The 14,910-nt window shown below is 42.0% G+C and overlaps 2 protein-coding genes across 3 annotated transcripts in view; both read right to left on the bottom strand.

Annotated features, from left to right (window-relative positions):
• The window catches only part of zdhhc7 (zinc finger DHHC-type palmitoyltransferase 7), a 28,608-nt gene extending 25,523 nt beyond the window's left edge, over positions 1–3,085 (bottom strand). The window contains exon 1 of the mRNA XM_036535538.1: positions 2,946–3,085. The gene's annotated coding sequence lies outside the window, so the exon portion shown is untranslated. The remainder of the gene's footprint in view (positions 1–2,945) is intronic.
• A 3,625-nt stretch (positions 3,086–6,710) lies between these two features.
• ankrd27 (ankyrin repeat domain 27 (VPS9 domain)) overlaps positions 6,711–14,910 on the bottom strand; it is a 37,110-nt gene continuing 28,910 nt past the window's right edge. The window contains exons 23-29 of one of the 2 annotated variants that reach the window (XM_036535635.1): positions 13,600–13,797; positions 12,520–12,639; positions 12,208–12,381; positions 10,044–10,140; positions 9,519–9,597; positions 8,856–8,928; positions 6,711–8,410 (exon numbers count right to left, since the gene is read on the bottom strand). In XM_036535635.1, the coding sequence (XP_036391528.1) occupies positions 8,033–8,410; positions 8,856–8,928; positions 9,519–9,597; positions 10,044–10,140; positions 12,208–12,381; positions 12,520–12,639; positions 13,600–13,797 (1,119 nt within the window). In that variant the 3' untranslated portion in view covers positions 6,711–8,032. The remainder of the gene's footprint in view (positions 8,411–8,855; positions 8,929–9,518; positions 9,598–10,043; positions 10,141–12,207; positions 12,382–12,519; positions 12,640–13,599; positions 13,798–14,910) is intronic. The other variant, XM_036535636.1, reaches the window with a different exon arrangement.

Raw genomic sequence — 14,910 nt, 5'->3', positions numbered from 1 at the left:
AAGTATAGCCTTCATCTTTTATCATGTCAGTGTGCTAATGAGGTAGATAAATTAAATTTCTCTTGCGAGTACCCATGAGCTGTTGGGCATTTTCTAGCAGGTCAGAAAATATTTGTCAGACTCTTTGTACTTGTAAGCCAAGCTTACAAGAAGACTTCCTAACAGCCAATAAGATGTGACCATTCCACAAAATGTGGCAGCAAGCTCAGGAAAAGAAAGGCACAGAACCATGCATTGGAACAAACTGGAATATGACGAGTTAGCTGAGCTGGTGCGAGAACATTAGTTGTTATTTGATCCATCTAGGGACACAGTTACCACGACAAACAACAGAGGTATGATAAAGAGAAAGAAATAGCAGTGGAGCCTGGTAGAGGAAGTAAGAGATTTTGTATAACCAGGAGTTACCAGAGTTATACTGCATAATTTACAACATCTACGCAACACAGCAAAAAAAGTGTAATTTTTTAATGATTTTTCCACTTCATGCAACCCTGTTCTGGCCAACCTTTTCAGACTTCACCTCAGCCAGCCTACCCAAGTGTGACGTTTCCCTGTCCTTATGTGTAATTTTGTGTGTGGAAGTTTTACTACAAGGTAGGACTACGTGGTAGCTTTTTCTGTTTTGAATGGTGTAGTCCTACCGTTGGGCGTTGGGTATACTGCGTTAAACATATGTGCTGAACAATGTATGCACTTTGTGATCTTAAAATTGTGTTTGGTATTGACGTATGTTCAAATTTAGTCAGTAGTGTCCTGTTTGGACAAATTTTCATGCCACTTTAGATGCACTTTGTAAACCGCACGTTGTAAGTCACTCAGGATAAGAGTCTGCTAAATGACTATAAAGTAATGTAAAACTGAGCATTAGGTTTGTCTCGCCACCATAACCTCCACAGTCAGAGCACTGAAGCAACAAACAAATGCAATCCTCTAATACACTAACGCAGCGCACCACAGTGAAGTGGGCACCAACTGGAGGAGCGCTTTCTTCCACTTCACACATTTCAGGTTGCACAGTGCTTTGGAATGCAGAAATTCTGCTGAGGATTCAAAGCAGCAAAATCAGAGGCACGACTGTCGAGCAAACCCTCATTGTGCGGCTCATCCTGTGTCAAGTTACACTTTCTTGAAATAAGCAAGCATTATTGATTTAGCTCTGACTTTGAACCCACCCAACAATGCCCATGTAAGTCATGCTCGAAATCTGCAAGTCTCCCTGGATAAAGGTAATTGCCAAATAATAATTTAAAAAACCCCATAAAAAGTACAATATGGCTTAGCCTTTCCATACAGACAAGTTCATTTTTAATGATTAAAAACAAGAAACAAAATTATTACTCAAAAATAATGTGTTATTCTCATGCTGCAGAATATAAATAAATAATATAGGCTATTTGAAAATAAATTCCCACACTTTCTAGTTATGTGTTGTAAGGTGTTGTTAAATACTATCATTACAGACCATATCCACCAAGGAATATCACTGCCTTCATACAGGTAAATAATTATGAACACATCACACCAGCACAAGTATTCACAGACCCTCGTTGTGAAAGTGACTTGAACTATAAGGCGTTTTAAACTTGTTTTCCAGGGGACAGCCCTATAAATCACCAACAAAGCCTGCTAAACCAGCTCTTTAAACAAATGTAAAAATCGTTAAGTCAGCTGTTTTCAGCATCTATTCTCAACATTCATCCTACAGGTATCCTCTCCATGATGTCCATGACAAGGGTATCAACAACCTAGCGCGGATAACCATGCGCAATCCATCCATGCCTTGAACTCGCATTCACTCTTCTGTTAACTCCGCTGTATTTTCCAATGGCCACGGTTACACACCACTATCTCAAGGTTAGCTAGCCTAGCGACCACAATGGGATTTCTATTACATTCTTCCTCTAAAAATACAGATATGCAAATCACATCCCCAATCAGTGCTTAGCGAATTTGATTTGCAAGACACTGTGGGTGCTTATGAAATACATACTGCAATTTTCAAGGGTATGCTATAAAAAACAGCACGTTAAGTTAAGAGCAACGTTTTATTAAAAAACGCACAATACAATACAATGCCTTGCACAGTAGTTTCAATGTCAAAACTGATTTCTAAAAATAGACGCAGCTGGAATAGCTACCTATGAAGGTGACGCTCATAACCAGACATCTTGGTGTGCATTTGACTCAGGATTTATGTCAATTACTCAAGGAGGTTTCAGCAACCAAACTAACACTGAAAAGTAAATTCATTTTGAAATCATGCTCAGTACAACATGCTATCGACACAATAATTACGTTAGCGACTCAACATAAGCTAGCTACAAACGGCGCTTGACATGTACTAGCTAGTTAGCAACTAGCCATTGTAGCATATAGCTAGCTAACCTACCTAAAACAATCGGTTTTCTAGGTAGGTATATGGGTAGCTAGCTATTCAAACTGGTATCTGTTTACAACCACGACGTAAAAACTACGAGCAGCATTGTTATTTAGCTCGCTAGCAGCTATTGACAGTTAAAGAAAACAGTTTTCTAATTTTTACTAGCTAAGTCGCTACCACTATACGGATGTTTCTTTTATAGGGGTGGAAAAAGGTGTGCGGTAGCTAATGATAACTGTCTGTCTGTGTAGCAAACTAGTTAAAATATCAAGTATTGTACCTTACTATCAAATTAATGATTATTATCGCTAGCTAGCAAACAAACCAAGCTCATTAAATAATGTGTAATTACAATAGCGGGAATAAGGCTGCCAGCCAACTGACTAATGAAATAAACCAAGCTCCAGAAGAGTCAGTGGAGCCAGCTAAGAGTTGACCGACATGTGTGAGTAGCTAGCTAGCTGAGCATTATCGCAGGGATCGTGCGGTAATCCAGCTATCTGGAGAGCGGGCTCAATCTGTACATTATTATCAATCGATTAAATTGGTTGGAATTTCTTACCATATATTCCCGGATCCAGGATTCCAGCCGCTGCTTAATAACCACTACTTCCAACTGAGTGAATAAGGATTTATTTGTCTCATTGTAGTAGACCCTACTCGTCCGACACACAATACATGAAAAATACTTCCGGGGTTTACTTCGTGTCTCCCCGGAATGCATTCGTTGATTTTCGTCAATAGTCGGCGTGTTCGGGTGTCGTCTTATGAACCTCATAAGGAGGCATTACTAACAACTGGAAAACCAAACAGTCTTTTGATGTCGAATAATTACATCCAAAACGACTTAGGACATGTAGGATAATGTAGCCATATTGTTTACCATTTTATTTAAACGTAGCTCTGCTTATCTTTTTCAGCGACTTGGCTGAAGTAAACATTTAAACAAAAATCCGAATGCAAAAATGTCCTGTTTTCAGGGTGAACAAAACAGGTATCGTTTAGGAAAAAATACAGAAATCTTAAATTGAGGCTTATGACTCCCTCTCAATAAAATATGGAGTAGGCCGACCTCAATATCAATTGTTTACGTACTTACGTAGGCTATTGTTTGCAAAATTGCAAAGGAATACCACTACACGACATCCATCCTTCTTCACCTAATACAAATCAGAATAATAATGGACACGTAGTCTATAACCGATAAAATACAGTATAACAAAAAGAGGCTTGGAAAAGATTACGTCAAATCGAATTCGTCGTTGTAATGCAATCCAATAGCGCCACCAAGTGGAAACAACAGAATTACAAGCCCTAGCGAGCCGAATTTTACGTTGAAATGTTATGCAATAGCGCCACCGTGTGGGAACATTATACAAACCTCATCGTTCCAAATTATACGTAGCAATGCTTATACAATAGTGCCATCTTGTGGAAACATTATGACACAAGCCCTGGCGTTCCTCCAACAGAACGTGTGAGTCGTATGATTTTTCACAACTGTGGACAAGACTGTCCACACCAAGAGTAGCCTGATAAAATATAATAGAAAAGACATTTAGAATAGGTGGTATCAAATCGAATTCTACCTCGTAATGCTTATACAATAGCGCCGCCCTGTGGAAACAATATGATATAAGCCCCAGCGTTCCTTCAACAGAACGAGTGAGATGGGTGATTTTTAACAGCTGTGGACAAGACTTCCTTCATCAAGGGCAGAACAATAAAATATGGTGGAGAAGAGGCTTGGAAAAGATGTCAACAGATCGTATGGTTATACCATATGTCGGAATGGTTATACAATAGCGCCACCTTGTGGAGACATGATATAAGCCCTAGCGATCCTTCACCAGAACGAATGAGTCAGAGTGATTTTTCACAGCTGCGGACAAGAGTGCCCTCATCAAGAGCAGTGTAGAAAAGGGCCACATGTGTATGTTTCTGTCTTTGTCGTTGTCTTTGTTTGCGCACCACCCCCACCTCTCACAGGCACTTGTTTACGACTCAGTTGAAACCTGGCCAAACCGGTCCTGCTGCTCCCCTTATCAGCAGGACCCCCACAGGGAACTTGAGGCACAGACACACCCCCAAGGACGGCCCCCAGGTCACCATTTGCCCTCGGACCTGCCCGTATCCTTTGGCCACCAATCAGGGCCTCAATAGGGCCGGGGATACGGGACAAGATAAAGGTGGTAGTGACCTCCCCCACCTCAGTACCACAACAATATCTGGGAGGTGAAGAACTGGGGAGACCAAGCCTTTGGGGACCAAACATTGTGCTGTTGTTGTGTGCGTCTGTGCCAAAGTAAGTAGTATGCCTAACTTCAACTGGTTGTAATATAATTGCCTGTAGAGAGGGAGGGGTGTGCATGTTAATTAAGATAGTGTGTCCTTAATGTATACATGTTTTCATAGCCATTCCTGCAGTTTAAGTCTGTATGCCTCAATGCCTGTATGTATATTTTTACATTTAATGGACCCAACAATACTGAACATTCTCCCTGCTTACTCCTTGCAGGGAACCACACACACATGCACCACAAACCCTCGCATCCATCCGTTCAAAATCCCCAATAAACACCTGAACCCGGAACCTGACTCCTGTGTCCTGACCGACACCCCACTGTGATAGCAAAGTAGCCTGAACCTAGTACGGGTGAAACTGCCCCCTCAGTTTCAAGCAGGATGCAGTGGTGACAGAATGCTGGACATTATTCTTTCAGCAAAAACTGCCACGGGTTCTAATTTTTATTCAGGAGGGAGGAAATATCTTACAAATCCATCGGATGCACGGTAAACTGACATAAATGCATCACATTCGGCAAAGATTAGGCCTAAAATTCATGGCATCATGAATAAAAAATGGTTTTCATCCTCTGATGTACAACATGATCTTCAAAAAGTATTGGAGCAGCAATAGAAAGTACAAGCAAAATTACATACTGCATATTATCTTATATTACCCCCCAAAACACAGGTTGTGTGAAGACTCAATAAGCACATCGCCCATACATCCCACGAGCGACCTCACCACATCCAGTTGGATTATTACTTAGTGCACCTTCAACAGAAGTTACAAACCATTTTTGGGATACTTTTCTTTTTATTTTTTACAAAAATCATGTGCATCCCCTCAACCTTTTAATTCAGAGAGCTAACCTAAGAAGTTGGTTTTGGTCTGCATTATCTTGTCATAACACAGACAAATGTTCTTGAAGTCACCTTCAAGCCCCTACTATGTATATTACACAGCTGCTAGTTCAGGCCCTGGTCTTTTCACACCTTGAGTACTGTAACTCCCTCTTTGTCTTCCTGCCCGTTTCATCAAACCCCTACAACTAATGCAGAATGTAGTTGCATGGCTTGTTTACAATTCTCCCCAAATGTAGTCAAGTTACTCTCCTCCTCACCTCACTTCACTGGCTTCCTGTTATCACTTGTATCAAGTTCAAAACCCTGGTGCTGGCATTGGACAGCCCCCCCCCCATACCTATAATCAGTCTTCAAACTGTATTGCTCAGACCACTACACTCTGCAACCATGGGGCAACAGACTGTCCCACCCTGATGGAGTTGCTCCTCTCACACACAATGACTGCCTGTACTGGTCCCCCAGTGGTGGAATTAACTTACAACAGGGATCAGGACAGAGGAATCGCTGGCCATCTTCCAACACAGACTGAAGACCCACCTCTTCAGACTGCATCTCGGTTCCACCTCAATCCCTATCCCCTAATTACCCCTACTTGTATTACTTGCTGTTTATTTCACATGTAGTATCGCAGTATGTTTTGGATTCTATGATTTAGTGACTGTGATGTATGGTAGTGTGTGTACTTCGCTTATCATACTTTCTCGGCTGTCTAGTAAGGTTACACAAGTTAACATGCGGTAGGGATTGAATGGTGTTATGACCACACTCACTGGTCTGGCAGTGTTGTGAGCCTGGTTTGACACTATTGCTCATTTACCTTGGATGGATAAACTCCGGTTCTCTTGTACTGGAAGTTGCTCTGGATAAGAGAGTTTACTAAATGCATGTAATGTAATGTAATGTAATGTAATGTCACCCAAGTTAAAAGAAAATGACCACTGCTGTTGTTCTTACTTATGGATTTATTATGGGTTATTTTGGCACAAATTAAATAGGGCACATTCACTGCATTTCTAACATAAGACAAAAAGGATAACTAAACACAACTGTATAAAAATAACACGTCTTCTAATCTGACTGATGTAAAATAACCAAAAATAACCACATTTTAATCAAATTACAGCTGAAAAGAAAATCACTCATGTAGCACTTTTCTGCAAAGCTGAACCTCTGGTATTTAAAAAAAAATGGCAAAATGATGCACTGTTTTCCTCTGAACACAAAATAACTGTCTCAAGAGATATGTTGCACCATTTCATAGCATCAGAATGGCCTTCATACTAGAGAAAAATAAGCTTGACTGTAAAGTGCCTGGCTTAGCTGCATAGCTTGCTGAAGGCAGGAATAAGATGAAGAGTGACAGACTCAATCAGAAGAGGAAGACATATGCTTGGTTCCTCTTTCATTTGTAATACATAATGGAGAAACATTAAGACAAAGCTGCCACCCTGTGAATTCACTGAGAACACAGTGGCTGTGTCAAATCAGCCTTCAGCATGAACCCTGTCCACCTTGTCTCTTCTTTCTGGTGTCTACCTACCCAGCCATTTAGCATCACTCTGGAATACTACATCACTGAGCACAGTTGTTTTTCTGTGGTGTGTTCTGAATTGATGCTCATTATAATATAGTATTTTGTATGGTACTTCAGAAGCACTACCGTGGCTCTAAAAATTAAATAGCCAGTTCAAGGCAGAATTAAACTAAAATGGACTAGGCAGCCACGATTTTAAATGTTGATGTTCTGGTCTGACAAGTTGCTACATATAAAAAAGGTTACTGTAATACATTGATTGTGTGTTCTCACAGCCTTAACTGCATACTGTGCAGGACTGCAGAGTTCAGCAATGGACAATGGCCCTATGTGCCAATGCTAGAGAAATTATTACAACATTTATACCCTGTTACAATTTCTCATTGTAATTTCCTATTAGTTCCTAGGTTTCTTTGCTGGGTGAGGGTGGAGGGCATTCAAAGCTGCTGAAGGGCCACACATGCAGCACATAGTACTACTGTTGCTAGTATTTCTTTGAAGTCATACCCTGAGGTCTTCTTGGAATGCTTCTCTAATTGAAAGACCTTTTAAAAAACTAAATAACTATATCTGCAAATTAAGACCGTTAAGTCCCTACATTAGGTAAAGGTGTGAGAGTAGGCTCACAGAGTGTTCAAATGTCATCACCACACACACACACACACACACACACATATATGCACGCTCACACATATATGCACGCTCACACACAATCACACACCCCTCTCTGTTTCTGCTATGGGGAGAAAATCATCAACAAAACCATACTGAAAACACCAGAGGTCAGAAAGAGCTGAAGTCCCACATCCCTTTTTTTGTAAAGGCCAGATATGATATACGTGAAAGAAAGTGCTTAGAAAAAGGCAAATAATACTAAGTCCTTCTGAACAGCTTTGAGAGCTGGGCATTAGACCAAACCTGCCCTGAAATGCTGCTTCTCACACCTCACCTTTACGCAACTCTCACAATGTTTTTGACACTAGATCTGCCATTTCCTGGGTTATGACTTCTATACTGCTGCTCTTGGCCTGGCTGTCCTGTTCTGAATAGAATTGGTGGGTGTTTTCCCCATTGTCTCCGTTGAGTTGGTGGGAGTCTGACAGGTCGGTAGGGTTTGTGCTGTCTGCTTTTCCTGGGCAGTCCTCCTGGACCGTCCCCTGCTTTGTTGGGGAGCCATCCACAACGACCGTGTGGCGGCGGTTCAGGGTCTTGTTGCGAGGGCCTGATCTCTCCTTTGTCTTGGGCCCGTCCACCAGGTCTTGGGGTGGAGCAAAGGGGCCGCTCCTTTCCAGCGTCTCCCCTCGCCTCAGTTTTCCTCGCTCAGGCCTACTGACAGGGGACTAGGGAACAACTAAGGAGTTAGAATCATTGGATAGAAAAACACAGTGAGTTTTAGCAGCATGACCACATGGACCAAAGGCAAGCACTTCACAAGCATGCAAGACTGAACTGCTTTCAAATAAAAGGAGAGGAAACACAACTTTATTTTTAAGGCTTCTCATAAAGTGCAAAATGTAAAATCTCTTCACATCACATTTGTATATGCTTAGGACAACCTTTCACTGATGACCTACAATACTGGCAATGACACATCTTATACGTAGTACAACTAAATTCTTCAGCTGCTATGAATTATGGCAAGTCAAGTAAGTTAAGTCAAGCAAATCTAGTGTGTAAACAATCCGTCTTATTCATACATAGTTGATAGAAGATTAAGGGAGGCCTTATGTTATCTTATATAGTCACACTGTCATTTATGTTATAAATGTTTGAGAGAAACAGTACCTGGCTGAGATTCACAGAGTCAAAGGAAGACACAGTCATGTCCCTCGGTATGGCCTTCTTGAACTGTTGGACTCTGAAAAAAGTTATACACAATTTGCCTGCATGTCAGATATCAGATATTTCAACACACATTACCAAGCACTTAATGGAGACTTTTAAGCAAGAGTGTCAAACTACACCTTCAAAAATTAAGGTTTCTAAAAAAAAAAAATCATTCAAAATACACTGCTTTCATAATTCAGTGTATTGGTTCATAAATGATACCTAACATTTATAAGCATTTACAAAATAAAAGTGCTGCTTGTATTTTGCATCTGTTGCATCTATTTCTATTATAATGACAAGAACTACTTTCTTCACCACAGGAGGGTGCTATGGAGCAATCATATATCATGTTCAACTACTAAGAAGACTACTCTGATGTTATACTCAGGGTGAATAAGTCCTGATAGATCCAGCCAATAAGCCATTTTCAATTTTCCAATCAGTCCATTTAAAGAAGGCTTTTTAATCTTTCTGTGTGTGGGATTTCTGCCATTATCATTAATCCTAACCATTACCCATTTCCTGTCATGATGCTCTTAGGAACTCGGATGACACCTTCTCAGATGCAACCTTCCACTGCCCTAGTGATCCTCTCGATCCAACAGACTGCGCTCTTACCGGTGAATGGGCTGGGCCAGCTCCCGTCGTCTGCTGTGAGGATCATCCAGGGCTTTCAGCCTCTGCACAAATGATTGCCCTGAGACAGAGGGTACACTTTAGGATGGAGACTCGTAATAGAGGTTTAAAATATAAAGCTCGCAGGAGAGTTCTGCCCTTTAAAAACATCAGAATTGCGCTCCACAAAGTGTCTGAGTTTGCACCTATACACTTACGTTCTTATGTTATCCCATACCCAAAAAACCATTTCAAAACAGAGCCCAGCAGAGCCCAGCTGCACCTGTCACTCATTTTCAAATCAGAATGTCGTTGTGTCCAGATATTGGTAAAACAATGCAATCATGCTCTGAGAAATAGAACACAATCAAACTCCTCTTGGTAATGTCTTACAGACAGGCTAAAGAACATTAAACATGCTTGCCTATTTTGCTGTATTTGGGGGAGATATTGTTCAAGGCAGGGCCAGGTGTTGTCATTTCAAAGTCCTCAGCTGAGGAGAGAAAAGACTATGGCAAGGACACTCACTCTTCAGAGCTTCCCTCGGTGCAGAGAGCAGTGCCACAGGGCTGCTCTCCGGACAAAGGCCTGATGCTTTCTGAAGAATCCTCACAATCTCTGCATTCTGAAACAAACATATTTCACAATACACGTATTTCAGACATCCCATCTCCTGGCCTTCATTTACCAATCCTGTTCACTACCAAGCATGCAAAAAGAGCACACGTGCCTGTGTCTGTGATGCCTCCACCATAGGAGTATCAGAGCCACAAGGAGGGATTCCTTGCGTGCCACCCTAGGATTTACCTGGGATAATCTGTGGTGGCACCCCACCCTCTAGCCGCAGCTTCAGAATGTGACAGCTCTGACCTGATTCCCGGCCAATTCCAGCCTCCTGCTTTAGAAACTGCACCAGCTAAAGTCCGCTAAAGCAGATTAAAGGCTGAAGGGAGAAAAGGGGCATTTCCATTCCCCTCACTGCCACTCTCAATTACAGAACGCACACCCAACTGTGCCTCAGCAGATAGGGGCCGCCAAGCAAGAACACTATTACAGGCTTGACAGCGTCCCATTAAAACGAGTAGAGCGCAATTTAATCCTCCAGTACAAAAACAACATATGATCATTTAAGGACATTAATGTTTTGGACAATAACATCCAAAACTATCAATGGGAGAAAAGGTTTGACACCTCATATGCATCAAGACAGAAATACCACCTTCCTCAGGCAGAAATCCCAGTGGTTAAGACACGTTTGGAGCACAGTGGAGTACAAGTGCTAATGACCCTCTGATCTGGTCATAGCAGGCTGAGCAGTCAGCAGTAATTGCCTGCTACAGCTCAGATGAAAGTGTTTCAGATGTGTATTTGATGACTACCTTTCTTATATACTATTAGCTGTCAACACAAAAAAAAATTGCTGTGTTCAAAAACCTATCGAATAACGTTTGGCTCATTTCATACTCCACTTCAAAAGCCTTACATCTTATTGGCCTACATGAAGGAAGGATCACGACTAATTAAAATGATGTTGCATTTCTGTTAAAAGACCAAGCAATATACAAAGGAAATCATTAGAGTAATGGGTAATGTTCATTTAAATGTACCTTGCCTCATAAATACATGAAATATTTGTGTCTATTCAAACTGCACAAAATCAAACTTCACATGATTTTACAAACAATCTGAAAGTCAAATTATCCCACTGATTCTAACCCTTAAATTACTGTTACCAAGCTATGAACTGCATTTGTGTAGTGCCTTACATCACTTTCAAGGACCTCAAATCGCTTTACATACTGAAGGGGTGTAACTCACTAGGAGCGCACTATGGGCACAACACTTTTGCATCGGTACGGTCACTGTCTGTCAGCTGTGGTGGTGAATCATGGACTCAATTATTCAATTAAACAGGGGGATTGAGAGAGCCAGATTAAGAATCTGACCAAGACACAGGGGACCACCGCTTACTTTTTAAAATAACAGCCAATTAAATGACTACAGTGAGTCAGACCCTCAGTTTGTCCAAAAATTACAGCTCATCCAAAAGATGTTATCTTCTGAAACACTGTCTTGCATCACAGTCAGAAACAAGCAGTAGTTGATTTAGATCTGGAATCAAAATGATTCTTTTCAGGGTATGATGTATGGTGTAATGCACACAAACGCAAAGGCAAGGAGTCAGAGCTCTGATTCATTCACTTACAAGCAGACCCTGACTTGCTTTCCACACAGACGGCTTTCTGCTCCAGACAGATTTAACGAGCAGTCCCCTGAGAATAGGCCAGACTTACTTCTTCTGTCCCTTGTAGTATAGCTGTGTGGAGTGCATTAAAGTGGGACAGGGAGGTGGTATTAGAAAATGATTTCAGAGAACAGAGGGGCGCCATGCGGAATGATGAACTCAGGCAGCAGCATCATTACACCGTGCCCAGCCACTGAAGAGGGTTTATCACTGACAGCTCTCCACACAGGTGACATGAGAGCGCAGACTCTGTCCAAGCAGAACAGACTGAAGCCGGCTTTGACAACACTTTGTTGTCGAGTGTGTGCTGTGCCTTGTTCTGTCAATGGAACAGTGAGTCATGATGAGTCAGCCCAGCTAACAACACCACACTGCCACAGGGGTGAAGTCCTAGATAGGCAGAGATACCACTCTTCATGGTTGCTCCTCCTGCTGCTCTGGACGTACCTTCCCCCCCATCTCCTGAGCGCAGTCCAGGGCTGTCCTCTGCCTCTTGTTCCTCAGGTGAACCAAGGCCCCAGCCTGTAGCAGCAGCTCCACCAAGGCCTGGTGACCCCCCCTCACTGCCTCATGCAGGGCCGTGTTGCCCTGGTTGTTGGCAATGTTGACAGAGGCACTGCTCTGAGGGGCACAGACATGAGCAAGCATTCAACTGTGTGAACGTGAATTTCACCATTCAGTCACCAGTATACGTGGAACATTGTTATTTGATCGTAACACCTGGTGTAACACCTGGTGTACCACCGTGAATGAAGTTACCTTGAGTAGGACGGCAGCTGTGTCCAGGTGTCCTCTAAGACAGGCGTGGATTAGGGGAGTGTTGCCATACTGGTCCTTCTTATTTAGTTTAGCATTGCACTCCAGTAATGATGTCACCACCTGTAACATTCATGGCCCGAGTTACATTCTCTCCTTATTGTGTGTATCAAGAAAAGGAAGTTCAGGTGGAGCACTACTGGATAAGATAAAACAGTTCAGCATCACTTGAGGATAATTATAAAAAATGTATATTATAAAAAATGTTTCAGCTAAAACCCTTCATCAGGGCAACCTCTATATTACACAACAAAGATAGTAAAACACAGCAGTAGAATCTCTTAGTATATTATAACAACCAATGGGAGTGCACACATGTTATAAGACAGGCATTCTTTGTTACTCAGTGACACGTACTGCAGAGAAAATTAAGAGTTATTTGAATGATTTGAATGGTCCAATGCACTGCCTTCAGTGTGGATCAGCAAAGTGGTGATACATATTGGAGAGTTAATTGTTCAGATGAGAACAATTGATCAGATGAGAACACCACAAGCATAGATATTTGGAACAGCAAACCTCACAGTGAGATAAATACATGACTAACACACTACACACAAAACGACAGTCTTTGATATGTATAAAAAATCTTTGTCCTTAATATCTTTAAACATTTAATCTTCACACTAACATTTTGCAATGGAAAATCCAGAAGACCTCCCTCTGCTTTCTGAAATAATTGTTGTCACCCCCTCTTGGACCCAGAGACACCTTCCTTATACCATTGACAGCTATTTCTCTATAGGAAGTGCTCTGATGAAGACTTTTGGCTGAAATGCATTTTATTTTGATTTCGACCACTCCCCAAGTGGTGTACCTGCCTTTGAGGCAATACTGGATAACAGAATTAACGAGGTCACCAGTTTTTTCCACATCACAGCCATGTTTAATACTGAAGGAAATTAGACTATAGAACTGAATCACATTAGAAACAAAAGACTTACACAAAAAAAATCTGTATGCAGCAGGTACTGCACGGGAACATTTGCGAGAGCAGTGGGGAGTTGGCCCAGACGACCTCACCTGTACGTGGCTGTTTTGGCAGGCCAGGTGCAGCGGAGTGGCGCTCTGGCTGTTGCGAGCATTGATGCTGGCCCCATGGCGGATGAGAAGGGAGACCAGGGCTGAGTGTCCATGCAGGGCTGCCACGTGCAGCGGGGTGAAGCCATCCGCAGAGCTGCTGTTCACACTCAGCCCACTTGTCTGCGAGCTGGCCAGCTTCTGCGCGCACACAGACACACACAGGCAAACACACAGACACACACAGACACATACACAGACACACACAGACACATACATACAGAGACACATACACAGACACACACAGGCAAACGCACACACACACATACATACAGAGACACACACATACACACATACACATACACATACACACACACACACACACACACACACATACATACATACAGACAAACACAGACACACACACAACCAAAAATAAGAGATTACAGCTTGCCTGACACAGGGCCTAAAGAACAAAGACTCCAACTACAGACCTGTACAACTTGGCAACATTTGTTTTTACATTGCTGTGGGATCATTCTGCTCTAACGCATAATAAAGAAAGCAGTTCATTACTCATCCACATTCATTGTGTTATTCATTGTGTAAGGATATAACCTGGGTCTTGCATCTTTGCTGTTACGGTGCATACTGAAAGCATATAACTGAAAGAGTGATTAATAGCCTCCTACTGTTTTTCTGCACATCTTAAATTTTCAGAATATTCACTGAGTCAAAGTATATTGATTTGAACACTTCACTTGATGGAAATGTAGAACAGCTCCTCTGTTAAGAGGAAGGTTCAGTGTCCATATCCTGAATGGATTCATTTTTGAGGAGTAAATCCTTGTGTAACTCCTTGCTACTGCCACAATTCATTTATTTATCTGGGCCAAGGCAACAAATGTTATCTTGATGGGCACACAGCTGTAACGAAATGAAATGGCCGGGCACAGGCACGTGTATCACACACACAGACACACACACACACACAGACTGTGCCTCACCTACCAAGCATGCTGTGGCCTCCTGGCATCACTGAACTACTCTCAGCACCATAAACACTCATCAATAATGCATTCTAAATAAATGCATTCATGACAGGGGCTTATACATGGGTGACTGAGTTATTCTAAATGTTAAACCACTTGCCACAAATACAAAGCAGGTAAAAGTAAATCATATTTTACAGTATTCTACTGTCCTGCGGAGTACATCTGCTTTGTTTTTAAGGCATTACATAAGTAACTAAAGCAGCTGCATGCTTGACACATTACAAAATCCCCTCCGAGTGCATCAGTGTTTTGCAAGAGA

Source organism: Megalops cyprinoides, chromosome 8 (genome assembly GCF_013368585.1).
Source record: "Megalops cyprinoides isolate fMegCyp1 chromosome 8, fMegCyp1.pri, whole genome shotgun sequence".
Taxonomy (NCBI): Eukaryota; Metazoa; Chordata; class Actinopteri; order Elopiformes; family Megalopidae; genus Megalops; species Megalops cyprinoides.
This window is presented reverse-complemented; position numbering and strand designations above follow the sequence as displayed.